Source organism: Crotalus tigris, unplaced genomic scaffold (assembly GCF_016545835.1).
Source record: "Crotalus tigris isolate CLP2741 ecotype Arizona unplaced genomic scaffold, ASM1654583v1 scf7180000024167.7108832, whole genome shotgun sequence".
NCBI classification, from domain to species: domain Eukaryota; kingdom Metazoa; phylum Chordata; class Lepidosauria; order Squamata; family Viperidae; genus Crotalus; species Crotalus tigris.
The window spans coordinates 251,390-273,113 of record NW_024100417.1 but is presented as its reverse complement, the minus strand read 5'-3'; the positions used below and the strand labels follow the sequence as shown (position 1 = coordinate 273,113).

The window sequence follows — 21,724 nt, the reverse complement described above, 5'->3', positions numbered from 1 at the left end:
GCTCTTTGGGGATTCTCAGTCATCCAGGTCATAGTTTTTTCAAAGATGCTTTTTTTTTTTCTTCAAAAGGCAACTGGACTGATTTTTTTCCTTGAGGAAAAAGATGTTTTGCTTCTCATCCAAGAAGCTTCATCAGTTCTGATGGTGAAGGGATGGAAGGATAGGTACTGGCAGTTGAGGCTGGATGGTGGAGAGGGATGGCAGGATTGTATTTCTTTGCAGTCATCTGGTTGTTAGCACTCTCTGAGAGCTGCTGAGGCCACTTCGGGGGGGGGGGAACAGTTCAGTTGCCTTTTGAAGAAAAAAAAAGCACTTTTGAGACTATCATATGCTCTCTTTATCTAACACTTTCATTTATTTAGAGAGGAAGAATTCTCCCTCTGGACAAAAGCAGGGAAAGGGGAAAAGAAAACAAGCAGAGGGACCTGGGGAAGTGTTGGGAAGGGGGAAGAGCAGAGTCAATTTTGGCAATGCCAATTTCAGTAGATAAGCCAGAGCAGTTGTGTTGTAAAGAGTTTAGCAGGAAGCATCATGAGTGGAAGACTTAAGGGTATTCCCATCTTGCATCTAATATTTGGGGGATCCATTTCCAGTTATCTCTCAAAAGACATGAGCCAACCCTCAGCCATACTTACCAGATGATAGACAGGATTGGGAGATGCTGGGTGCTTTTTTAAAATAAAACTGGCTAACAACTAACTGACAAGTTGGAGGGGCTACAGAACGAAGCAGACAGAACTGGATTCTACTGTTCTGCTTCTTAGCCATGTTTGTTTTGAAAACTACCAGCACAGAACGTGCCAAGGCAGGACTAAGTTTCATCAAAGGGCTAAATCTACTGGTCTAGACATTTGACAGAACTCACTTCCTTCCTAAATCCCATTTCCGTACCTCGTATAATACCTCTATTAATGGTTATTTTCACACTAAATATTGAAATTTGGTGGGAAGGGAGAGAAATGAAGCAAGAGAAATCCATTAATCGGTTGCCTTAGCATTTTTTGTAGAAGCAGATTGAAGACATTTCCATTAAGTAGCAAACAACTGGGAAGGTCAGTATGAAGAGGAACACTTATGATGGTTTATTTTTTAGCCCAGAAGTTAGGAAGCCAATATTTTACCTGAGTCTTGGATATATGCCTTTAGAGTTATATGAATGTTGCCTTATACTTCCTGGGGAAAGGGGAGGAAACGATGTAGTAAATTCACCTGTCCAGATCCCACATACATTTATCATTCTAATATTCTGCTAGGCTTAAAATTCCTTCATGCATGTAGGAGATATAGAGGTGTCTGCAGGAAATGATTAAAAAAAGTCTAGATGATTACTAGGGCAGTGCTACTGAATCTCCATCTGCTTTTTATGTGCAAACCTCATTTTAAAAAAACGTGGAGCTTCAATGGCACCATCATAGCCACCATCTTGCTTTTCTTTTCTTTTTTAACTGCACCCTGCAGACACTATAGAAGACAGAAATTAAAAACATGCTCCATGGAAGATGGGCATTAAAGCATAAAGTTAGAGAACTGTTTTGAAGAGAGCCTGTTTCACTTTGGAAACAAATTAGTGCAAGAAAACATAGCTGTTTTGGATAACAAAGTTGTAGTTCCTTTCCTGGCTGTAATGCAGACCAAAACTCTCAGAAGGTGACCCTCATCACTGCATAGCTACTTCTCATCACCGTATTTTCCTATCTTCAAAAAAAGCTGAAAAGGTCAAGTTACTGCTTATTAACACACAACAGACTTATCAGAAAAAGGCAATCTTAACATCCCTGTTAGGTAACAATTCCTATTCTTGTTTTTAATCAGAATATAAGCAAAATCTGGCTGGATCAGGCAACAGCCCTTCTTTATCCAGCATTTTCTCGGTGCTTGGTGCTCATGAGCAGGAGATGGAAACAATCTCTTCTTCTGTTCCTATTCCCAGCATTCTGCCTGCAATAAGCAGGTAGCCTTGAATCTTCAAAACCAATAGTTGCTAAGAGATTCTTTCATGAATTTATCCAATCTTTCTAATCAGGGAAGTGCTGCGTGAAAAACTGCAATCTTTAGCCCTGCTCTAAATCTGCTTTGAATCAGCTTCATTGGCAGACCAGAGGTCGCAGTATTCTGACATAGGAAAAAAAAACTTTCCTGTTCACTTTAAGTTTATGCCATGCAGGATTTATGCACTTTGATCACATCCTGCCCCAATTACAGTTTTTCCATGCTAAAGATTTTCAAAATTCTACCTTTTTCTAGTAAGTGCTCTGATCAATTCACTTGCTCTCTGATGCACTTTCTCCCACTTCTACTGTATACTTTTCAAATGAACCAGAAGTTCATTCGTTATTCCAACTGTATCATTGATGTACAGGGGATTGCGATGACGGCAGTTGTGTTTTTTTTCCTGGTTCCTGATATGGGTATTTCCCTTTCTTCAGTTGCCACCCCGAGTGAAACCCTTCTTTGATATAGCTGAGATATTGTAATAAGTTTTCATTTGAGTCATCCAATAGAAGAATGCCCGTGATTTTTTTTTAAATTTACTTTTTGGATTTTCTTTCTTTCCCCCTCGGACAATCCGAAAAAACACCGTGCCGTTCTGGCTTGAACTGTGTATATAAACAGAGTTCCAGTCCCTTTAAAAACCTTCGTTGCTGCTAATTTCCTAGCGAAGGAAAAGGGAGAGTCAGCTACAGCAACTCGTGCGTGTCTTTCCGCCTTAACTGAGTCGCCGGAGGGCGAGTTGCAGCGCCTGCCTCCACAGCAGGGGTTCTCAACCTTGGCAACTTTAAGACTTGTGGACTTCAATTCCCAGAATTCCTCAGCCAGCTTTGCTGGCTGAGGAATTCTGGGAGTTGAAGTCCACAAATCTTAAAGTTGCCAAGGTTGAGAACCCCTGCTCCACAGGAAGGCAGGCGCTGCAACACCCACTAAGGGAGACGAGACAAAATTTTTTTTTAAAAAAAAGGGGGGGGGGGAAGGTGCAAAAAATAGAAGTTCATTGCTCTTCCGATTTCTACGCTACGCGAAAGGCATGGATCAAAAGAAAAGTGCGCCTTTCCCTCCTATCCTCCCTCTGAATAAAAGCTGGGCATAAATAACTGGTGTCGTGCGCGCTGCGCGAATGAAAGCGTGTTTCAGTCGGGATGCTGGGCAGAAGGCAGATGGCGGAGCAAAAGAAATCCAGGCATACAGATCAAATAGTGGCCCAAGTAAGAGAAGCCAAAGGAGCGCGTTTTCTGCTCGGTGCGGGAAAAACTAGCGCCGTTGCCTTGCCTGCGTATTCGTGTGCAGTTCCGGGAAGGGCTAACATATATTTAATTTGGGACTTTACCAATGGTTTGAGCGAAGGGAGGGAAGGAGAAGAACGACAGAATTAATTAATCCGCCTTTTCTTGTTCCCGCCTCCAGAGAGAAACTCTCTCGCCCTCTTAGCTTTCCTCCGGGCTCTTTTCGAGGCTGGAAAACTTTCTACGGTGGGCAGGGGGCGGGGCTAGCAGGGGTGTGGCTTCCATCGGCGTTCTTTGCCATCCCAATTTGCATTGAATATTTCATCCGGACTTCCTGATCGGTTTCTATTGGCTGCAGGTAGAAAGCTGTAACGCACGAGAGTGACAGGGGGAACTCATGCAAATCTCTGGTCCATCCGTCAGCTCCCCCCTCCCTCCCTCTCCCCAAGTGCCCAGCGCTCGCTTTATTCCAATCCCGTCTCTTCGCTCCTGTTGAGCGAGCGTAAGCGCGACCTGGCTAAGCGCAACCACGTGTAAACTGGCGGGAGAGATCTTGCCAATGCCTGGAGTGGAGGGAGCCTGTGGATTAGTAGTTAGTTCCTGGTGCCCCGCCGGGCACATGGTGAAGCACTTCAGTGGGAAGTGAAGGAAAAACAAGGAGAAAAAGCGTCGGGACAAGCCGCCGGGATCATGAATGAAATGTCCAGCTTTCTGCACATTGGGGACATCGTCTCCTTGTACGCCGAAGGGTCGGTCAATGGCTTCATCAGCACTTTGGGGTGAGTCAGGAGCAGCAGCCTCTCGGAGGCAGAAGGAAGAGGGGGTGGGGAAACGATTTGGGTGGCTCTGTTGCAAAGGGAACGGACCCCCCCCTCTCCCTTAACAGAAGTGGTCACTCTTAGGTGCATAGCTGAGGACAAACTGCCAGCCACATTGCAAACCGGAGTAGTTTCGATCTGAAGTTTTGAAGGGGAATCCCTACCTACCTTCCCAATCCACAGCCAGCCTCTTCTTTTCTTTTAGAGTTTTTTTGCGCTTCGGGGGCGGTTGGCATCTCGCCTAGCTGCTTTTTAGATGAAGCGAGGAGTTTGTTGGTAAGAGAGGCTGAGGGGGTGGGGGAGTTTCCTGGGCTTGTCCAAACGAGTCTGCGGCCGGTTGCAGTCGATTTCTCCACCAGCAGGGGGCGTCTAGGCTTCCGGACCATAGTGCCCCAATCATTTCGGTGTGTGACTTGAGCCTGCACCGCGGAGGTTTGGAAGAGTGTTAGGCAGCTGGTCTGGGCTGTAAGAACTGCTACTATTGCAGCAGGAATGTAACAACACTTTAGAAAAAAACAAAGCTATGCCTGGTTAGAACTTATTCAAACAATGTATGTTTTAAAAATCGGAGAATCTACCCTGGTATTTCTGTACTTGGCTGCTTATCAGAATAATGGTGGAATTGTTGGTCACCTTACACAAGAGTTAGCCCGAAAAGCACTTTTGCCTACAGCAAAAAGCCAACCACATAATTGCACGAAGAAACCCAGGCATAGGATATGCTTGTAAGGGTAACAGTCTCTCCATCAGAAAAAAGTACTTCAGTCACTCATTTCATTTCAGTGACAGCCCCAAACTGTTGATTCCCATACTGCTGCCTGCAGTACAAAATAAAAGGCCATGGTTTTGTTTTGGTTAAAATAGAAAAAGAAAATGGTTGTGAAACAGACAATTTTCCCAAATCAACATGGCCTGGTGTATTTTATGCTTTCTGTTTCTAATTAATCTTCCCACTCTTGTTCTTTTTTCCCCAAAATCTCTTTCATCACATTTGTCCCTGTCATCTTCAGTTTGTAATGCTTTTGGGCAGGGACTTTGTCACTTCTGGGTTCTCTACTATAGAATCTGGTTTATAGCTGGCGCTCACTAAATGCTAATTAGCAATGATGAATAAGCACTTGTAAACTGTGACATAACCTGCCCAGTAACTTGTCAGTACTTGGAAACTGCCAGTGGCTGCCAACCAGCTCTGCTATTTTATTCTTTGTTTGGGGATCCATGTGTTCCATAAGTGCTCTTGAGAAAAGTAGTAAAGCAATCTAACTCTTTGGATCTAGGTAACTTCTCTTTGTCCAGTATCTTACTTAAATTAATCCCATAGGTAAGTGATCTGTATTAGGATGGTTCCATTTATCTCCTTCTGGAGGACAAACTATTCCTTTTTAAACTCATCCCTTAGCAGCCAGTTTCTGGCTAGATAGCTAAATCTCATACTGATTATTCTAAGTGATGTTGATGGGATACTTGCTATATTCCTGCAATGACTTTATGAGATCCAACTAAGTTGTTAGCAGAATTAAGTGAGGTAGATTCATGTCAGAAAAAAATCTAGTGATCTATTAGATGAACTTGGACTGAGCAAGCAGAGCTTAAGTAACAAAAAGCAAATCATGCTAGCTTTTTCTGAAAACAGGGTCCTTTACTGTTATTTTTCACATAATGATATATCATCATCATCATCATCATTAGGTCCTATGCAGAGTATATTGGTAGCAAGTATTTTCTAGGGTTGGCTGAGGAATTTTGGGAGTTGAAGTCCATAAGTCTTAAAGTTGCCAAGTTTGAAGACCACTGGATTAGTCCATGTAGTTGCCAGGAGTTAAAGACTGACTCAAAAGTACCAAACAAGCATAAAAAACTAGACTCTGTATTCTTTCTAGACTCTAGAAAGAATACAGAGAAGAGCAACAAAGATGATTAGAGGACTGGAGGCTAAAACATATAAGGAACGGTTGCTGGAATTGGGTATGTTTAGTTTAATGAAGAGAAGGATGGGGGGGGGGGGACATGATAGCAGTGTTCCACTATCTCAGGGGCTGCCACAAAGAAGAGGGAATCAAGCTATTTTCCAAAGCACCTGAAGGCAGGACAAGAAGCAACGGATGGAAACTAATCAAGGAGAGAAGCAACCTAGAACTAAGGAGAAACTTCCTGACAGTTAGAACAATTAACCAGTGGAACAACCTGCCTCCAGAAGTGGTGAATACTCCAACACTGGAAGTTTTTAAGAAGAGACTGGATAGCCATTTGTCTGAAATGGTATAGGGTTTTCTGCCTGAACAGGGGGTTGGACTAGATGACCTCCAAGGTGCCTTCCAACTTTATTACTATTATTATTATTATTATTATTATTATTATTATTATTATTATTATTATTTGCATCCATTCTTAGATTGGGAATCCCTGCTTGTGGTCATATATACCTTAGTTGCTTCCTACTTGGAGTATTGTATTACCGTTAATGTCCTCAAGCTACAATTGATGCAGAACACAGTAACACCTGTATTGCAACATAACTTTGAAAACTGCACTTGCTTTATAGGGAATTCAAGGTGCTTGTTATCAGCCCTTCATGGCACAGGATCAGGTTATTTGGAGGATCACCTATCTCTGATTATGTTGCCCCTCTTATGAGATTCAAAACAGTAGTCCCCTTCAGGTCCCCTATATGAAACACTGTCTTCCAATGGGACCCAAGAAGCATGTCGTCTGTATCGTGATATCTTCCTTTTACAACAAGGTTTGGATATTCCATAAAACTCTAAAATCTTAGCTATTCCTCAAGCACCAGCTTGGATGAGTGCATCTGAAAAATGGGTGTAGGATTTTGAATATATTTTGCTTTTGACCTTTATTTGTGCTATTTTGTTTTTATTGTTTATCATGTTTGGTTACTAATCCTTCGTTGGCTATCCAAAGTTACATTTTGAGAGTTGGGCAGCCACATAAATCACTGAAGTAAATAAATAACTACATGTCAAAAATGAGTTTAGCCATGAAATATTCTCTTGGACAAGTTGATTGCTAGGATGGAATGTACAATTATCTATCTGGGCCAATGTAGAAGCAAAGCCAATCTCAATAAAAAGAGTGATAGAGTTATAGGCAAGAGGAAGTTAGAAGTATGGGGTGATTGGGTAGGAGCATCTATTTCATCCAAAGTCTACTAGTCAGCAGTCACAGGTTCATGAGACTGATTATGGTCATTGCTTAAAACAAAAGTGAAGTTTGTGTTAGTTTTTGAAATCCATGTAATTTACAATCCAAATTAAATGATGTAAACTGGGTTCAATTATGCTTATCCTAGATAATAATAATGATTCTTTATTGATAGGCCATTGGGCCATATGAGAATACAAAATACGGAACAGCAGTAAGACCATATATTAGAAAATAGTGTAAAAAGTGTAAGTAAAAACAAATGTAAACCATATCTCTGTGACCTCTACAATTTACTCCAGTCAGATTCACATATGTAGTTCTCAATTTTACATTTTTGTTTAGATAACGGGCCTTATTATATGTAATTTTTCAATTCCAATAGGCCATTCATCTAATGTGTGATCAAAGATATTGATCAATCTCTTTCCTACAAAGTTGACAAATGATATAAGTGCTAGGACCTCTATCTCTGGAGTGATCTACCCCCACTCATCGATAAGAGCCAGCTTGGGGTAGGGTTAGTTCACCAGGCAAGAAAGTGGAGACCATGAGTTCTAATTCTGCCTTAGGCATAAAGCCAGCTGTGTGACCTTGGGCCACTTACTTTTAGGCCTAGGAAGAAGGCAATGGCAAACCACTTTTGAAATCTTGCCAAGAAACCTTCAGTATCTTGTTCAGACAGTTTCCAGGAATCAACAGTAACACAAACAGGCAAAGAAACGAAAGAAAGAAAGAAAGAAAGAAAGAAAGAAAGAAAGAAAGAAAGAAAGAAAGAAAGAAAGAAAGAAAGAAAGAAAGAAAGATAGGTTGCAGGCTCTTCTTTTAGAACAGTGGTTCTCAACCTGTGGGTCGGGACCCCATTTGGGGTCGAATGACCATTTCACGGGGGTCGCCAAACAACGCAGTCCGCCATTTTTTCCCCCTTTTCCTTAGCTGTGCTACTCCATTTTATTCTATTGGCTTTTGAAAGCCAATAGAATAGACTCTCTTGAATAGAGTCTAATTCTATTGGCTTTCAAAAGCCAATAGGAATTGTCCAGGCTGTCTCTGCCCTGCTGAGCCCACCAAAAGTCCCATTCTGCAAACGGTGCTGCACCAGTTGAGTAGTCCTCAACTTACAACCAGTTGAGTAGTCCTCGACTTACGACCGGTTGGGGGTCGCGGCATTAAAAAGGTTGAGAACCACTGTTTTAGAAGTTGTTTGTGTTGTTGATTCAAATTTGTGCCAAATTTATCCAAGTCATTAAGTGTTGGCAACATGAAAGAATCTCTTTCTTTGCCCTGGAATACAGAAAGGAGAAATATATCCATACCAGAAAGCTAGTCACAGTCATTACTGGAACTAAGTAATGGGATTTTAGCCTGGAGCACTTGATTTGCCTACATGTCTAAAAAAAATCATGAATCCTATCTTACATATATTATGGGGATTATATAATTCTATTTTCATGATATAGAAGCTGATTGAAATAAATAAATGAACAAAAATAGAATTAAATAGTAATTGTACAGTAACCAGTGTTAATATAGTTTATGCTACTTTTTGAAAGGATGCCTGTGCAAAATAATTGCAAAATAAAAAAAAGATAAATTAAAATGCAATCAATGGCTTTATCTCCTTTACAATAATAATATATTGTCTTTGCTTCATACTTTGTAGACTACCCATGTTTCTTTCTCTTTATCTCACTTGTATGTAAACAGTAGGTGACTTACTGTTGAACTTTGGGGCTTGCTGATGATCCTAACTCATGGTGGAACAGAGCCGTGGAACATTTTAGATATTCCTATGCAACAAAATCATGTGTCTTCAAATTTGTTATTTAACTACTGTGCCACCCATCTCACCTAGGGTGATTACAATATATAAAAAAAACAAGATAAGGCATTAAAACATTAAAACAATAAATATTAACACCAAAACTGATTTAGATTTTGTATAAAATTACAATGTTATGGAACTTCCTAGTTATGAAGAAAAGGACTTTGCAGGAATGGATGAAGTAAAACAAGTCAGTTGAAGAAATGACACTCAGATTTGTAGAACTTTTGAAATAGCCTGTTTCTTAGGCCATCCTTCAATCATTGCTAGGGCATTGCCATAAATATGCTAGTCAGCATATCTAGTCATTGCCATTTATGAGAAGATTTCAAACCTGATTTTACAACCAGTTTCACTGTGGTTATTAAAATAAGTCCCTCGTGTGTATCTTGTTCTCTTCCTTTCCCATCTTTGCCAATTTTTAGATCAGTTTTGGTGTTAATTTTTATTTTTTTAAATGTTTTAATGTCTTATCTTGTTTTTATAGATTGTAATAACCCTAGGTGGCATAGTAGTTAAATAAATAATTAAATATGCCCAGGATAAAATTATAAATAAGATTTTTATCAAGATACCCATCTATATTTGATTGAAAGTCTCCTGTGCATTTGGTTGTGAAAATGTTTTTACATTTATCAGTTATAGTCAACTTAGCCATGTTGGAGTGACACAGCAAGTCACAATTCACCTTAGTAGTGAATGAATAGCAAACTAACTCTGATCCATCTTGCCTATCAGCATAGGCAATGCCTATATCTATGTTTTGAATAACACATTGTCTGAAATCATGCCTGAGAAATAAGTCAGAAATGAAGTCAAGAACAGTCTGTAGCTTCTTGAGCTGGCAAGTGCTAGATGATTTGGTAGCCCAATAGGAAGAAAACTGAATACTCTCACTGGCCCTTCCAATCTCTCTAGTGCTGTCAGCCAATGAGAGGAACAAGCAGAAATGGAAAAGCCTGCCACATTAGGCTGTTCATTTTGGAAATATCAGATCTCTTTAACCGAACCCAGCGTTTAATAGTTAGATGAGGTCCTTTGTGTTTAAATTTCAATCCTAGATCATGTCCTTTGCAAAGAGTGGCATTGAAAGCTGGCCAAAATGCTAAAATTACATGAAATGACAAGGTTGGAATGAATGTAGGACACAATTAGAGGCTCTGTTGAAAAAAATGAAAGGTTGTTCCCTTGCAACACAAGAACTCGTTGGTTACCAAATACTGTATGTCAAATCAGAATTACCTCAAGGCTAAATAAAACTGCCAGTTGCAGCCTTTACTTAACCTCAGATTTAGTTTTGAAGGCTTTACATTACTCTCAGAAAAGAACAGGTAAGGGAAAAGGCAAGAAAAATACTATACAAATAAAAGAATGAATGAAAAAATAATTTTGATGGTATGCACACAATTCTTAATGGTTGTTCTTATTTTAGTATAATTAACATGATTTTTTAAATTAATTCTTCTAGTGTATTTCTGTCCAGGACACACATTTCTAGATAATCATTATTGCAGAATTCTGTGACTCTGTCTTGCTTTGGACAGATCTTAGATGGTTTCTAAGCTACCAAAGATATAGCACTGCATGCCATATACTAGGAATGGAAAACTTGTATCTCTTCAGCTCTTACTGAATCTTAGTAATGTAATCAATATCCCTGACCACATGATGAGTTAAAAGGAGTGATTTAAGTTGTGGTTCCAAGTTGAAGAACCATAGGAAATTTGGTATTTAAATTCCTCATAGTCATTGGTTCAAGACATCTGCAACATCTCTTGTCTGGGTTGATCTTAATTGAGTGTCATGAACATGCTAATGACATTTCAACCCTGCAGCGTCATATAGATGTTACATAACATGGGAGAGAGGGCTGATCTTTGTGATATCCTACACTGGAGCAACCATCTCCCATGACTACAAGTTGAAATTGCCCCTTTCAGGTAGAGCTGACCCATCATAAATTGGTGCCTCCCATTCCTGCCCTTCACAGGCGGTCCTGAAGGATATTATTTTTGATAGCATTGAATGTTCCAGAGAAGTCCAAAAGAACCAAAAGTACATTTATATCCAGATTCTGTTGAATAGTCTCTACTAAAGAAATCAGTAATATTTCTCTGCCAATGTTTGATTTCAAATGTGTGTGTGTGTGTATTTGCATTATTGCCCTGGCACAATAACATACCAACAAAATAAATAGAATAAATTCTTACTCACAAACATCACATCATATCAGCTAACTGATTTTCAGAAACATAGTTTTCCCTTCAGATTAGATCCATACATTCATTCCACATGACATTTTTTAGTATTTTTTTTTTAAATCCTAAAAAGAAATATTTTGTGGCTTCAAAATCTAAGGGACTGGTTTGGACAAAACTCAGCAGCACTTTTTCGTGTGGCTGCTGATAAAAATAGGATCGCCAACATGATCGCCAACATCCGATAACGGATATGGCACAAGAAGAAGAAGAAAAAGAAATATGTATGGAAACATCAGAGCATACCAGCCTTGCCATTTGGGCAGTTGCTCATAGCAATTTAACATGAATCTAATTGCACCTATTGTCAGCTAATCTGAATATATGAAATTATCAAATTGTGGTGAGCGATGATGGTTTGTTTTTATTGTTATACAATTACTCAATGGTATCCTTTTTTGTCATAGCATTATCTGTATTGACTGAATGGTTGGGTAGAGGAAATGAGAGGGCTCTTTTTGTTCTGTCTCTGCATTTAATTTGTGCGGCTAGAACTTTCGTATAATCTAATAGTACTTCCAAGCTGTGTATGTTTGCTGTACAGAACTTGCTTTTTACACATTCCTACTTGGACTCAAATACTATATATGGAATATTTTCTCTTAATTTACGTGTGCATTTATAAATTTTCATAACACATTAATCTTTAACTGAACATAAGAATTGCCTTTTGTACTGCTTATCATACAGTATTTTCTTTCCAGCAATAGCCAGATGATTCTGGCTGCTGATGAGCAGTATCATCTGCCAACTGTAGTATCTTCTTAATTCCTTGTTCAAGTCACTGACAGAATTGTTGAATAACCCGGAGCCCAGAATTGTGTGGCTCTTCACTTGATACTTCCCTATGGAGCTATTAGAAGCACTCTGCCAGTTATGAGTCCATTTTAAAGTAGCATAATCTGGCAATATTTTACTATTTTATTAAGGAGAATATTATATCAAGAGGGCTTGTTGAAAGCTTTGCTGAGATCCAGGTATACAACATCTTGGCGTTTCTCAGTCTGTTAAGCTAGTAGTTGTTTTAAGGAGATCAGATTTATCTGCCTAGTTTGTTTGCAATAAACTCATGCTGGTTTCTTTTAACTAGCATGTTTGTCCAAGTGCTCACAAACATGATCCTTAATAATCTATTCAAAGACATTGCTCACTATATTATGTCAAGCTGATGGACCTGTAGTTTTGCAGATCCTTATTTCCCCCCCCCCTTCCTTTTTAAGATGGAATGACATTGGCTCTCTCCAAATTTTTTAGGACCATGCTAGTCCTCCAGGAATTCTCAAAGTTTATTAAAAGTGGTTCTGCTATTATCTCCACTAATATCTTCAGTATTCTAGAATGTAATCTGGCCCCAGAGACCTGCATTCATTTAAATTCTTTCTTACTCTTTCCTTGCCTATCCTAAGCTGTATTTCCTCCTTCTCTCACTGGTATTTTCATGATTGGCTAAGACTTTTTGTCTGCATCTGATTGATGACCCCATTTTCTCTATGTCTGTACCTTTGTAGAATGGAATGATAAGAGCCAGCCTTTATGAATCTTCTATTAAACAACAATTAGTCTGGACCTACTAGATTGATAAAGGCCAGGTTAGAAAAAATAAGGGGTAGATAAGTATAACATGGGCGGTAGAAGAGGATATTTGCATATGCAGATGTATTATTTGAGCAATGCAGTGTAGAAACTTGATTTGAATGGAAGTTAAGCAGAATGTTTTTTATTTTTCAAGTGTTATAGGCTTAATATATCTGGATTGTAATAATCAAGACAGCAACAAGTCCCTCAACAGCCTCTCAGGGATCCTCAAAATCAGAATTCAGCCTATTTTGAAAAATAATAAAATATTAAAACCCCATCAATAGCAATAGCAACAGCACTTAGATTTATATACCGCGTACAGTGTTTTACAGCCCTCTCTAAACAGTTTTACAGAGTCAGCATATTGCCCTCAACAATCTCACTGAGTTCAGAAGAATGGAAGGCTGAGTCAATCTTGAGCTGGTCAGGATCTGCAATACTGCATTCTAACCACTCCGCCACCATGGCTCTTCTCCACCATGGATCAAACAATAGTGATATGTGATAGCTTCAACAGATGTGGTAATTTTAATTTTTGATATGATAACTTTTGATAAATATAGCCCATACAAAAAAGCTCTTTGGGGATACTCTGTAATTTTAAAAGTGGAAAGGGGTCCTGAAAGAAAAAAAAATAAAGAAATGCTGGTCTATAAGAATGCTTTCCTAGGTTTAATGGGTACATTGATGGAAGAATGATCAGTTCCTTACTTCTGTAATATGTCCAGTGGATTCTCAGCAAAACGTTTCTGCATCTATATTCAAGTGAAAATCTCATACGTTTAAAGAGAGACCTGAAATTGGAATCACTGTTCATATGTTAAAATGTACTTAGAGAACTCTTTCATATACTGGGAATAAAAATGCTAATTTCATATCTCTTCTTGATGGTGTTTTGGTAACTTTTGCAGCAGGACATATAATGAATTGCTCTGTTTATTTACCAAACTTTGTCTATTCTAATTAGAAGAGATTCTCCAAGATCTGAAGCTGTCAACTTCCTCACCACCTGTTTCCTGAACCCTTAACCAAACTAAGGACTGTATCTGTTTTCTGTTTGCAAAACTTATACTGTACAACCCCACTCCACCCCTGTGTGGTATCTTGGAGATCTATACTTTAAATAGTGGGTCTACCATACATGATTTTGACTGAAACGTCATGACTGTGTTAGTGTGTTCAGCAAAATATTTTGAGTTTCTGGCCTAGTTTGTCTCCCTCACACATCCAGCTCATGCTTCCTCTATAAGTATCTCCAGTTAGACAGTCAGATTAAAGAAATCCTTTGAATGTTAGCAGTATCATTTGGATGCCACAGACTTTTAAAGCACACACTGTTTCCCTGTCTTGTTAAGAATTAATGCAATATCTTTTTGACCCTGAAACAATATGTTTCATGTTGAACGAATAAGAAAGTGGGATCCCCTATTCAATAGTACGATATTCCAATGTCTTCTGATGTATATGGATCATATGCTGCTGCTTCCTATCACAGGAGTTTCCACCTTTAAAGTATAACTGGATAAGACAAACCTAGGATAATTTACATTCTAGGGTAATTTAACATGACATTGGTGATGTCTAGTTTAATGAAAAGGACGACTAAGGATGACATAATAGCAGTGTTCCAATATCTCAGGGATTGTCACAAAGAAGAGGAGGCAGGATGACAAGTAATGGATGGAAACTAATCAAGGAGAGAAGCAACCTGGAACTAAGAAGAAATTTCCTGACAGTGGGAACAATTAATCAGTGGAACAACTTGCCTCCAGACGTTGTGAGTGCTCCAACACTGAAGGTTTTAAAGAAAAGGTTGGATACCTATTTGTCTGAAATGGTATAGGGCTTCCTGCCTGAGCAGGGGGTTGGACTAGAAGACCTCCAAGGTCCCTTCCAACTCTGTTATTCTAACATGGACGATAACCTCTGTCTATTCTGACATATATGCTAGTTAAGAAATGAAGAAAAACTGCTGAGCCAAGTAAAATATCTTAGTTTAGCTTTATGGAGTCACCTAATGGGAAGTCTGTAATTGATCAGAAGGATCCACTAATATAAATTGTTCCTTTTCAGTGACAAAATAAAATGGAGGACCAAAGAGGGCATGTTGGCAGATTTAGATTTGAGAAAAAGCTTCATTTGATGACTTTTTAAAAATCTTGGTGCATGCATGAATCCTTTCCTCCTTTGCATTGCACTTTATATAAGGGGTGAGTGTCTTACTATGTTTATGTGAGTAAGGATAAAAAGTATGTTATGCTTACATTAGAGTATTTGCTGCTAGTTTGGTGTGTTATTTACTTCAACATGACAGGAGCTACACCCCTAATTTTAGACATTTGTGGTTTGCTAAGTTTCTGGTAATTGCAGAAAGGTGTTCAGGAAGCCACAGAGGATCTGGTGGCTCAGGTTGCTAGCTCTGCAATCTTAGCCACCATGTTTTGTGGATCATATGTATTTTTCCCCCCTTGCTTTATGTTATGTTCTGAGTCCTAAGCAACATTCTCTGATATTTGAACTGTCCCATTTTAGCATTCTGCAAAATCAACTCTGCTGCTTTGTGACTACTAAAATGCAGAATTTCTATTTTGGTGAACTCCCTTTTGGGACAATGTAGTAATTAGCTAGGACTGGTGCTAATTAGCTCTAGTGACACTTTCTCAGAAATGGTGTACTAATTGTTTGATTGCAGGCATCTTGATAAGGAATCCTGTATGGCCTATTAGCTTCTGAGTGCCTTACTGTGTGGCTAAATTTACTTCTGTAAACCATATTGTTTCATATTCATAGTATTATAGGCATGGTTTGGGTAAAATTGAAAATGCATCTGTTATCTGAAGCAATGCTTTTCTATCTCAGAAGAATGTTTTCTTTTATTTTCTTATCCTCTTATATTTCTGCTTCTGAGGTACTGGTATATTCCACAGATTTTATTGATTGCAGCATTGATCGAAAGCAGTGGTTCTCAACCTGTGGGTCGGGACCCCATTTGGGGTCGAACGACCATTTCACGCGAGTCGCCGAACAACGCAGTCCGCCATTTTTTCCCCTTTTTCTTAGCTGTGCTACTCCCTTTTATTCTATTGGCTTTTGAAAGCCAATAGAATAGACTCTCTTGAATAGAGTCTAATTCTATTTGCTTTCAAAAGCCAATAGGAATTGTCCAGGCTGTCTCTGCCCTGCTGAGCCCGCCAAAAGTCCCATTCTGCAAACGGTGCTGCAAATTGTCTGCAGCGAAGGCGAGCTATCTGGAAGTTTCCACCCCTCCCTGCTGAGCAACTACTAAAAATGTAAGTAAAAGAGGGCCAGGGGTGGGAGGTGGGAGGCCGGCAGGCACAGGGAGGGTTGCTGGTGTGCGTGGGGCCCGGTGGGTGCCTTACCTCCCTTGGGCTGGGCCAGCTGGTGGCCCAGCCGGTGGTTGGCCTGTGCTGTCTCTGCCGCTTGCCAGCTACACCTTGGCTGGCACAGGGGGTGGCACCATGCATGTGCGGCGTTCCCGGGCAGGGAAAGTCCTCAACTTACAACCGGTTGGGTAGTCCTCGACTTATGACCGGTTGGGGGTCACGGCATTAAAAAGGTTGAGAACCACTGATCTAAAGAATGGTATGTAGACAATGTTCTTTGTCTCTAACACAGAATCAAGGGTTAGCAGAACGCAAACAATTGCCTGTCTGAAAAGTAACTTGGCCATTGTTAACAGAATATCAGAGTTGGAAGGGACCTTGGAGGTCGTCTGGTCCAATCCCCTTCTCAAGAAGGAAACCCTATACCATTTCAGACAAATGGTTGTCCAATCTTTTCTTAAAAACTTCCAGTGTTGGAGCATTCACAACTTCTGGAGGCAAGTTGATTAGTTTTCATCCATTGCTTCTTGTCCTGCCCTCAGGTGTTTTGGAGAATAGCTTGATGCCTTCTTCTTTGTGGCAACCCGTGAGATATTGGAACACTGTTATCATGTCACCCCTAGTCTTTCTTTTCATTAAACTAGACCAGGGGTAGGCAACGCTGACTCAGGAATTGTGGGAGTTGGTCCATGAGACATAAAAGAGCCGAGGTTGCCTATCCCTGAACTAGACATACCCAATTCCAGCAACTGTTCTTCATACATTTTAGCGTCCAGTCCCCTAATCATCTTTGTTGTTTTTCTCTGCACTCTTTCTAGAGTCTCAACATCTTTTTTACAGCATGGCGACCTAAACTGGATGCAGTTTTCCAAGTGTGGTCTTACCAAGGCATTATAAAGTGGTATTAATATTTCACATAATCTTGATTCTATCCCTCTGTTAATGCAGCCTAGCAATGTGTTGGCTTTTTTGGCAGCTGCAGCACACTGCTGGCTCATATTTAAGTGATTGTCCAGTAGGAGTGCAAGATCCCTCTTACAGTTACTACTATTGAGCCAGGTACCACCTATACTATATGTACCTGTGCATTTGGTTTTTCTTGCCTAAATATAGTACCACTGAATTTCATCTTGTTAGATAAATAAAAATAGACAATCATACATCTGGAATTTTGAGACTGTCCTACTAGTGTTCTCATCAAATGGCTAACACTATTTGAAGCTCAAAAATGACTGGAAAGTTGACTTAATCTATACTATAGTGAATCTTCTGATACTGATAACCATCTTAGCTCTGCTGGCAGTTGTAAAGATGTAGATTTCACCTGATTCAGAGAGACAACGTCCTGCTGTTGAACCACTTGTGATCACAGACAATCTGATCTTCTGGAAAAGCAGAAAACAGAATGATTCCATTTTCTGTGTGGCAGCCCATTAAATACTATCATGTCAGTTCTTATTCTTTTTTTGGATTTCTTTAATAATAGCTTCTTTGACTCATTCCTGCAAAGGGTTTGTTCAAGTAAAAACTTGTAATGTTGCTCATGGTGTGGATGAATTTCTTTATCCTAATCGGCAAAGCAGCACACTATTCAGTTAAGAAAATTACACTAGCAAATGAATACAGGTCTCTGAAGGCTCAGATTTGGAATCAGTCCATTTGTTTATATCTAAAATAAAGCTCGAGTCTGCCAAATTTGCCTTGGGATTTCCACATTTTTTTCTTCTCCTTTGAAATAAGCTTCTGTTTTTATATCCTGTGTCTGATGCGTTCTTTCAAATCTCTCTTTTGGGTATTTTTGAGTCTGTTTCTACCACCCTGCAGCCATCCCACACCTTTTAGCTTCCCACACCTGCTAGCTGGAAAAGATTCAGGGCAACAGTTCGTTCATGATGACTTTCCTTAAGGCAGGATTTTCAAACTATTGGCCTCCCTCCCTGCTTAGAAAGCAGGAACAAAAATGCATTCCTGTTGCAGCTTTAACCCTGGCCTTTCAATGGCTGCTTCCAAGTTCATTCCTCAGTATCTGGAGGATGAGGGGGATACGGGCTCAGACTCAGCCTTCCTAAGACTGAGTGGCTGTGGATCTTGGGACCAGTTGGATCTGGAGGCTTTTCATGTTTGGTTCTAAAAAGAGTCCCACTGCTCCAAATAAATCTGGGGAATAATTTGGGGCCATAGATTTCTGAAGATTCAAGAGCTGGGGCTTGTGCACTAACTGTGCCCATTTCTTGCTTGCTTCTTGATTGGATTGCTGCAATATGGTCTTCATGGGGCTGCTCTTGATGATCACTTGGAAGCTACAGATGATTCAGAATGCAGTGGGAGCAGATAGTTATGGCCATACTTCAATATGCCCATGTAATATCTCTATTTTACAAACTGCGTTAGTTACTAGTGAACTTCCATGTACAGTTCAAACTACTGCTTCTCTCCTACAAAGTCCTTCATCCTGTACAGTTGGGTTACTTGCAGAACTGTCTACCTCCAGTTATTTTAGTCCAATACTATCTGAATGAAAGGGCATAGTCCAAGTTCAACTGAGCAGGCAATGTCATCTGGTGGGACCCAAGAGGTCTGCCTTCTCTGTCACTTGTCCCCCCCAGAATGGAGGACCTGAGATAGGATAGCCCTGACCTTCTAGCCTTTCAAAAAGCATTAAAGACCTGATTCTTTCTCCAGGGGATGGCACGATCCTTATAGGTGAATTTTTCCTGGGCCTTTATGTTTTCATGCTTTGTTTGTATTGTTTGTTGGCTGTGTTGTTTGCATGGATTTATTGTTTATTAATGATGTTTGCCACCCTGAGTTGTGTGCAAAGTACAGGTAATCCTCAATTTACAACAGTTTATTTAGTGACTGTTCAGAGCTACAACAGCATTGAAAAAAATGACTTACGACCATTTTTCACACTTATGACCATTGCAGCATCCCCATGGTCATGTGATCAAAATTTGGATGCTTGGCAACTGCTCATGTATATGATGGTTGCAGTGTTCTAGGGTCACGGGATCACCTTTTGCAACCTTGTGACAAGCAAAGTCAATGGGAAAATCAGATTTGCTGAACAACTGTGTTACTAACTTAAAAACTGCAGTGATTCACTTAATAACCGTGGCAAAAAAGGTTGTAAAATGGGACAAAATTCACTTAACAAATGTCTCTCTTAGCAACAGAAATTATGGGCTCAATTGTCATTGTAAGTTGAGGATTAACTATAGCAGCTATATAAAGAGAAATAAATAACATAAAAAGGCAAACTGAAATATATATCTGTATTAACATCAGAATAAATTTTGAACATTTTAATTGTGGGGGAAGTTGGTGGATAAATAGTTTTCCCCATCTATTTTTAGAGATGTCCAGTTCAGATTTTGTGTGGCAAGTGTATATAATGCTGATAGATCATGATAGGTTATCATTATTCATGTGTATAGAGCAGACATATCAAACACAAGGCCTGGGGGCCGGATGCGGCCTGCGAACTGGTTTCATGTGGCCCGTGAAACCATCCTGGAAACAGTGAGGGAATGGCCCCCGCTGCCTTGGCCCTGGCCCAGGCCAGCCGGGGGCCAATGTACAATTTTGTGGTGGCCATCTATACTGAAACGCATTCAGTCTTAGCTCCACAAGGCCATCTAGAAACAGCAAGGAACCAGCCCCTGCCTTGTTGGCCCCGCCCCCTGGGTGCATGCTGGGGAGGTGTCACCCTTTGTGAGGAATGAAGAAATGGACCATGCCTTGGCGCTTGCCCCAGTCCCAGCCCCTTCTGCCAGAGACCCTCAGATCTGTCCCACTCCTGCCCAGGCACCCACAGGCACCCTCGACGCGAACGATGTAGAGCTGGCCATGCCCACCCAGTAGGCCACACCCACTCCATCCACGCCCACCCAGTAGGCTGCACCCACCCTGGCCACACCCACCCGCCCCCCCAAGGGCAACCGCAATGCTGATGCGGCCCTCAATGAAATTGAGTTTGACACCCCTGATGTAGAGGATAGCATTACACCAAATGATCTTTGGGGAACTGTAAAATTGGGGAGGAAATGACAAGTGATAAATGTGTGTCAAATATCCTTTAGTCACTGCTGAGATCATCTTTATAAGATGAATATTAATGACATGTTAGTGAGAGTGGATATGCCTATGTTTCATTGAAGATTATTTCATTTTGTTAGCGTAATAAAAAAAGCAAATAAAACCAATCATGTGTCTCCTGTGTATGTAAAATATTGATTATATTTCTGAGAGAAAAATATCTGGTGCTACCATGCAATCTTTAAATAATTCTGCCAAGTCCAAGGACAAAGGATGTATTTTTTATTCCTGACATTACTATGCATGTGTCCTAAATTTGGTAATAATTCTTGGCATTTGCACAGCACATCAAAGGGGAGGGTGGGACTTCTCCAGATGTTGGGCTGCAAATACCATATTGGGGAGAGGCAGATTGATGGGAGTTGAAATCAAAACATTTTGGAAGACCACAATTTTCATTTTTTACCTTTATTCTTTAAGGAAGGCCTTTATTATTCTTTTAATTTGCCAGATACATATCTTGCCTTTCTTCCAGAAGCTCAAGGCAGTATACAAACCATTTCCTCCCTTAATTATTCCCATACCAGCAACAGGCCTCAATTCACCCAGTGTGTTGAATCTGGGTCTTCTTAGTTTTAATTGAACACTTTAATCCCAATGCTATATTAGTTTTATGTCACCCAACTTGGGTAGATCTATACATCTTTGCCATTTTGTACATTAAATGGAGTAGAAGCAGCTTTTAACATCACTAGAGGCAAATACAATGTGGCTGGATTCCAAATGAATGTCTGCAATTCATGATAGGACTTTTCTGATTTTACTAGAACGGAGTCAGATAACTAAGAGATATCTGAGAATGGGAGATATTTGCAACAGAAGAATGCAATTGCCAGTCATAGTTGAAAGGTAATATGTTTCCCTAGCATTCTGCCTAATGCCTTTGTATTTCTGCTTCCTATAATTTGGGAACAGAAAAAGGACACTGGTTGTGTGATTCATTAAACTATAATATGATTTAATGATGGTGTGTTAAGCCTAATTCACACATAGTTCTCTCACTCTACTATGGCTTAGGCACAAACATCTCTGCCTCACAAACCAATCAGCCTGGATGTATCTATCAAGTTACCACAAAATTAAGTGAGTTACACTGTGGCTTCGCACAGGAAGATGTGCTAAGTGGGACTGACGGTTTCTTGACAGGAATATGGAAACGGTTTGCTATTAGGAAGAGTGTGCTCTGGGTACAGGTAGTGATGGCTAGCGAGCTCCAGAAGGGTAGCCTTTTCTGTGATGGCATCTGCCCTTTGCAACATATTCCCTCTGAGATTAGATTGCCACGATCCCTGCTAGCTTTTTTTAGGCCTTGAAAAGTTGGCTTTGTGTTTGAGGCTGAATGAAGGTGTCTTCAGGCACTTATTCGATTTATACGGCTCCCCCCTTACAGAATAATTCTGGGCAGCTATCAGGTTAAAGAAACTGT

The 21,724-nt window shown here is 40.1% G+C and overlaps 1 protein-coding gene across 2 annotated transcripts in view; it reads left to right on the top strand.

The window, feature by feature from the left end:
• The first annotated feature begins 3,486 nt into the window (after nt 1–3,486).
• The window catches only part of ITPR3 (inositol 1,4,5-trisphosphate receptor type 3), a 106,752-nt gene continuing 88,514 nt past the window's right edge, over nt 3,487–21,724 (top strand). Inside the window, exon 1 of one of the 2 annotated variants that reach the window (XM_039323422.1) lies at nt 3,487–3,997. In XM_039323422.1, coding sequence (XP_039179356.1) covers nt 3,909–3,997 — 89 coding nt within the window. In that variant the 5' untranslated portion in view covers nt 3,487–3,908. The remainder of the gene's footprint in view (nt 3,998–21,724) is intronic. The other variant, XM_039323423.1, reaches the window with a different exon arrangement.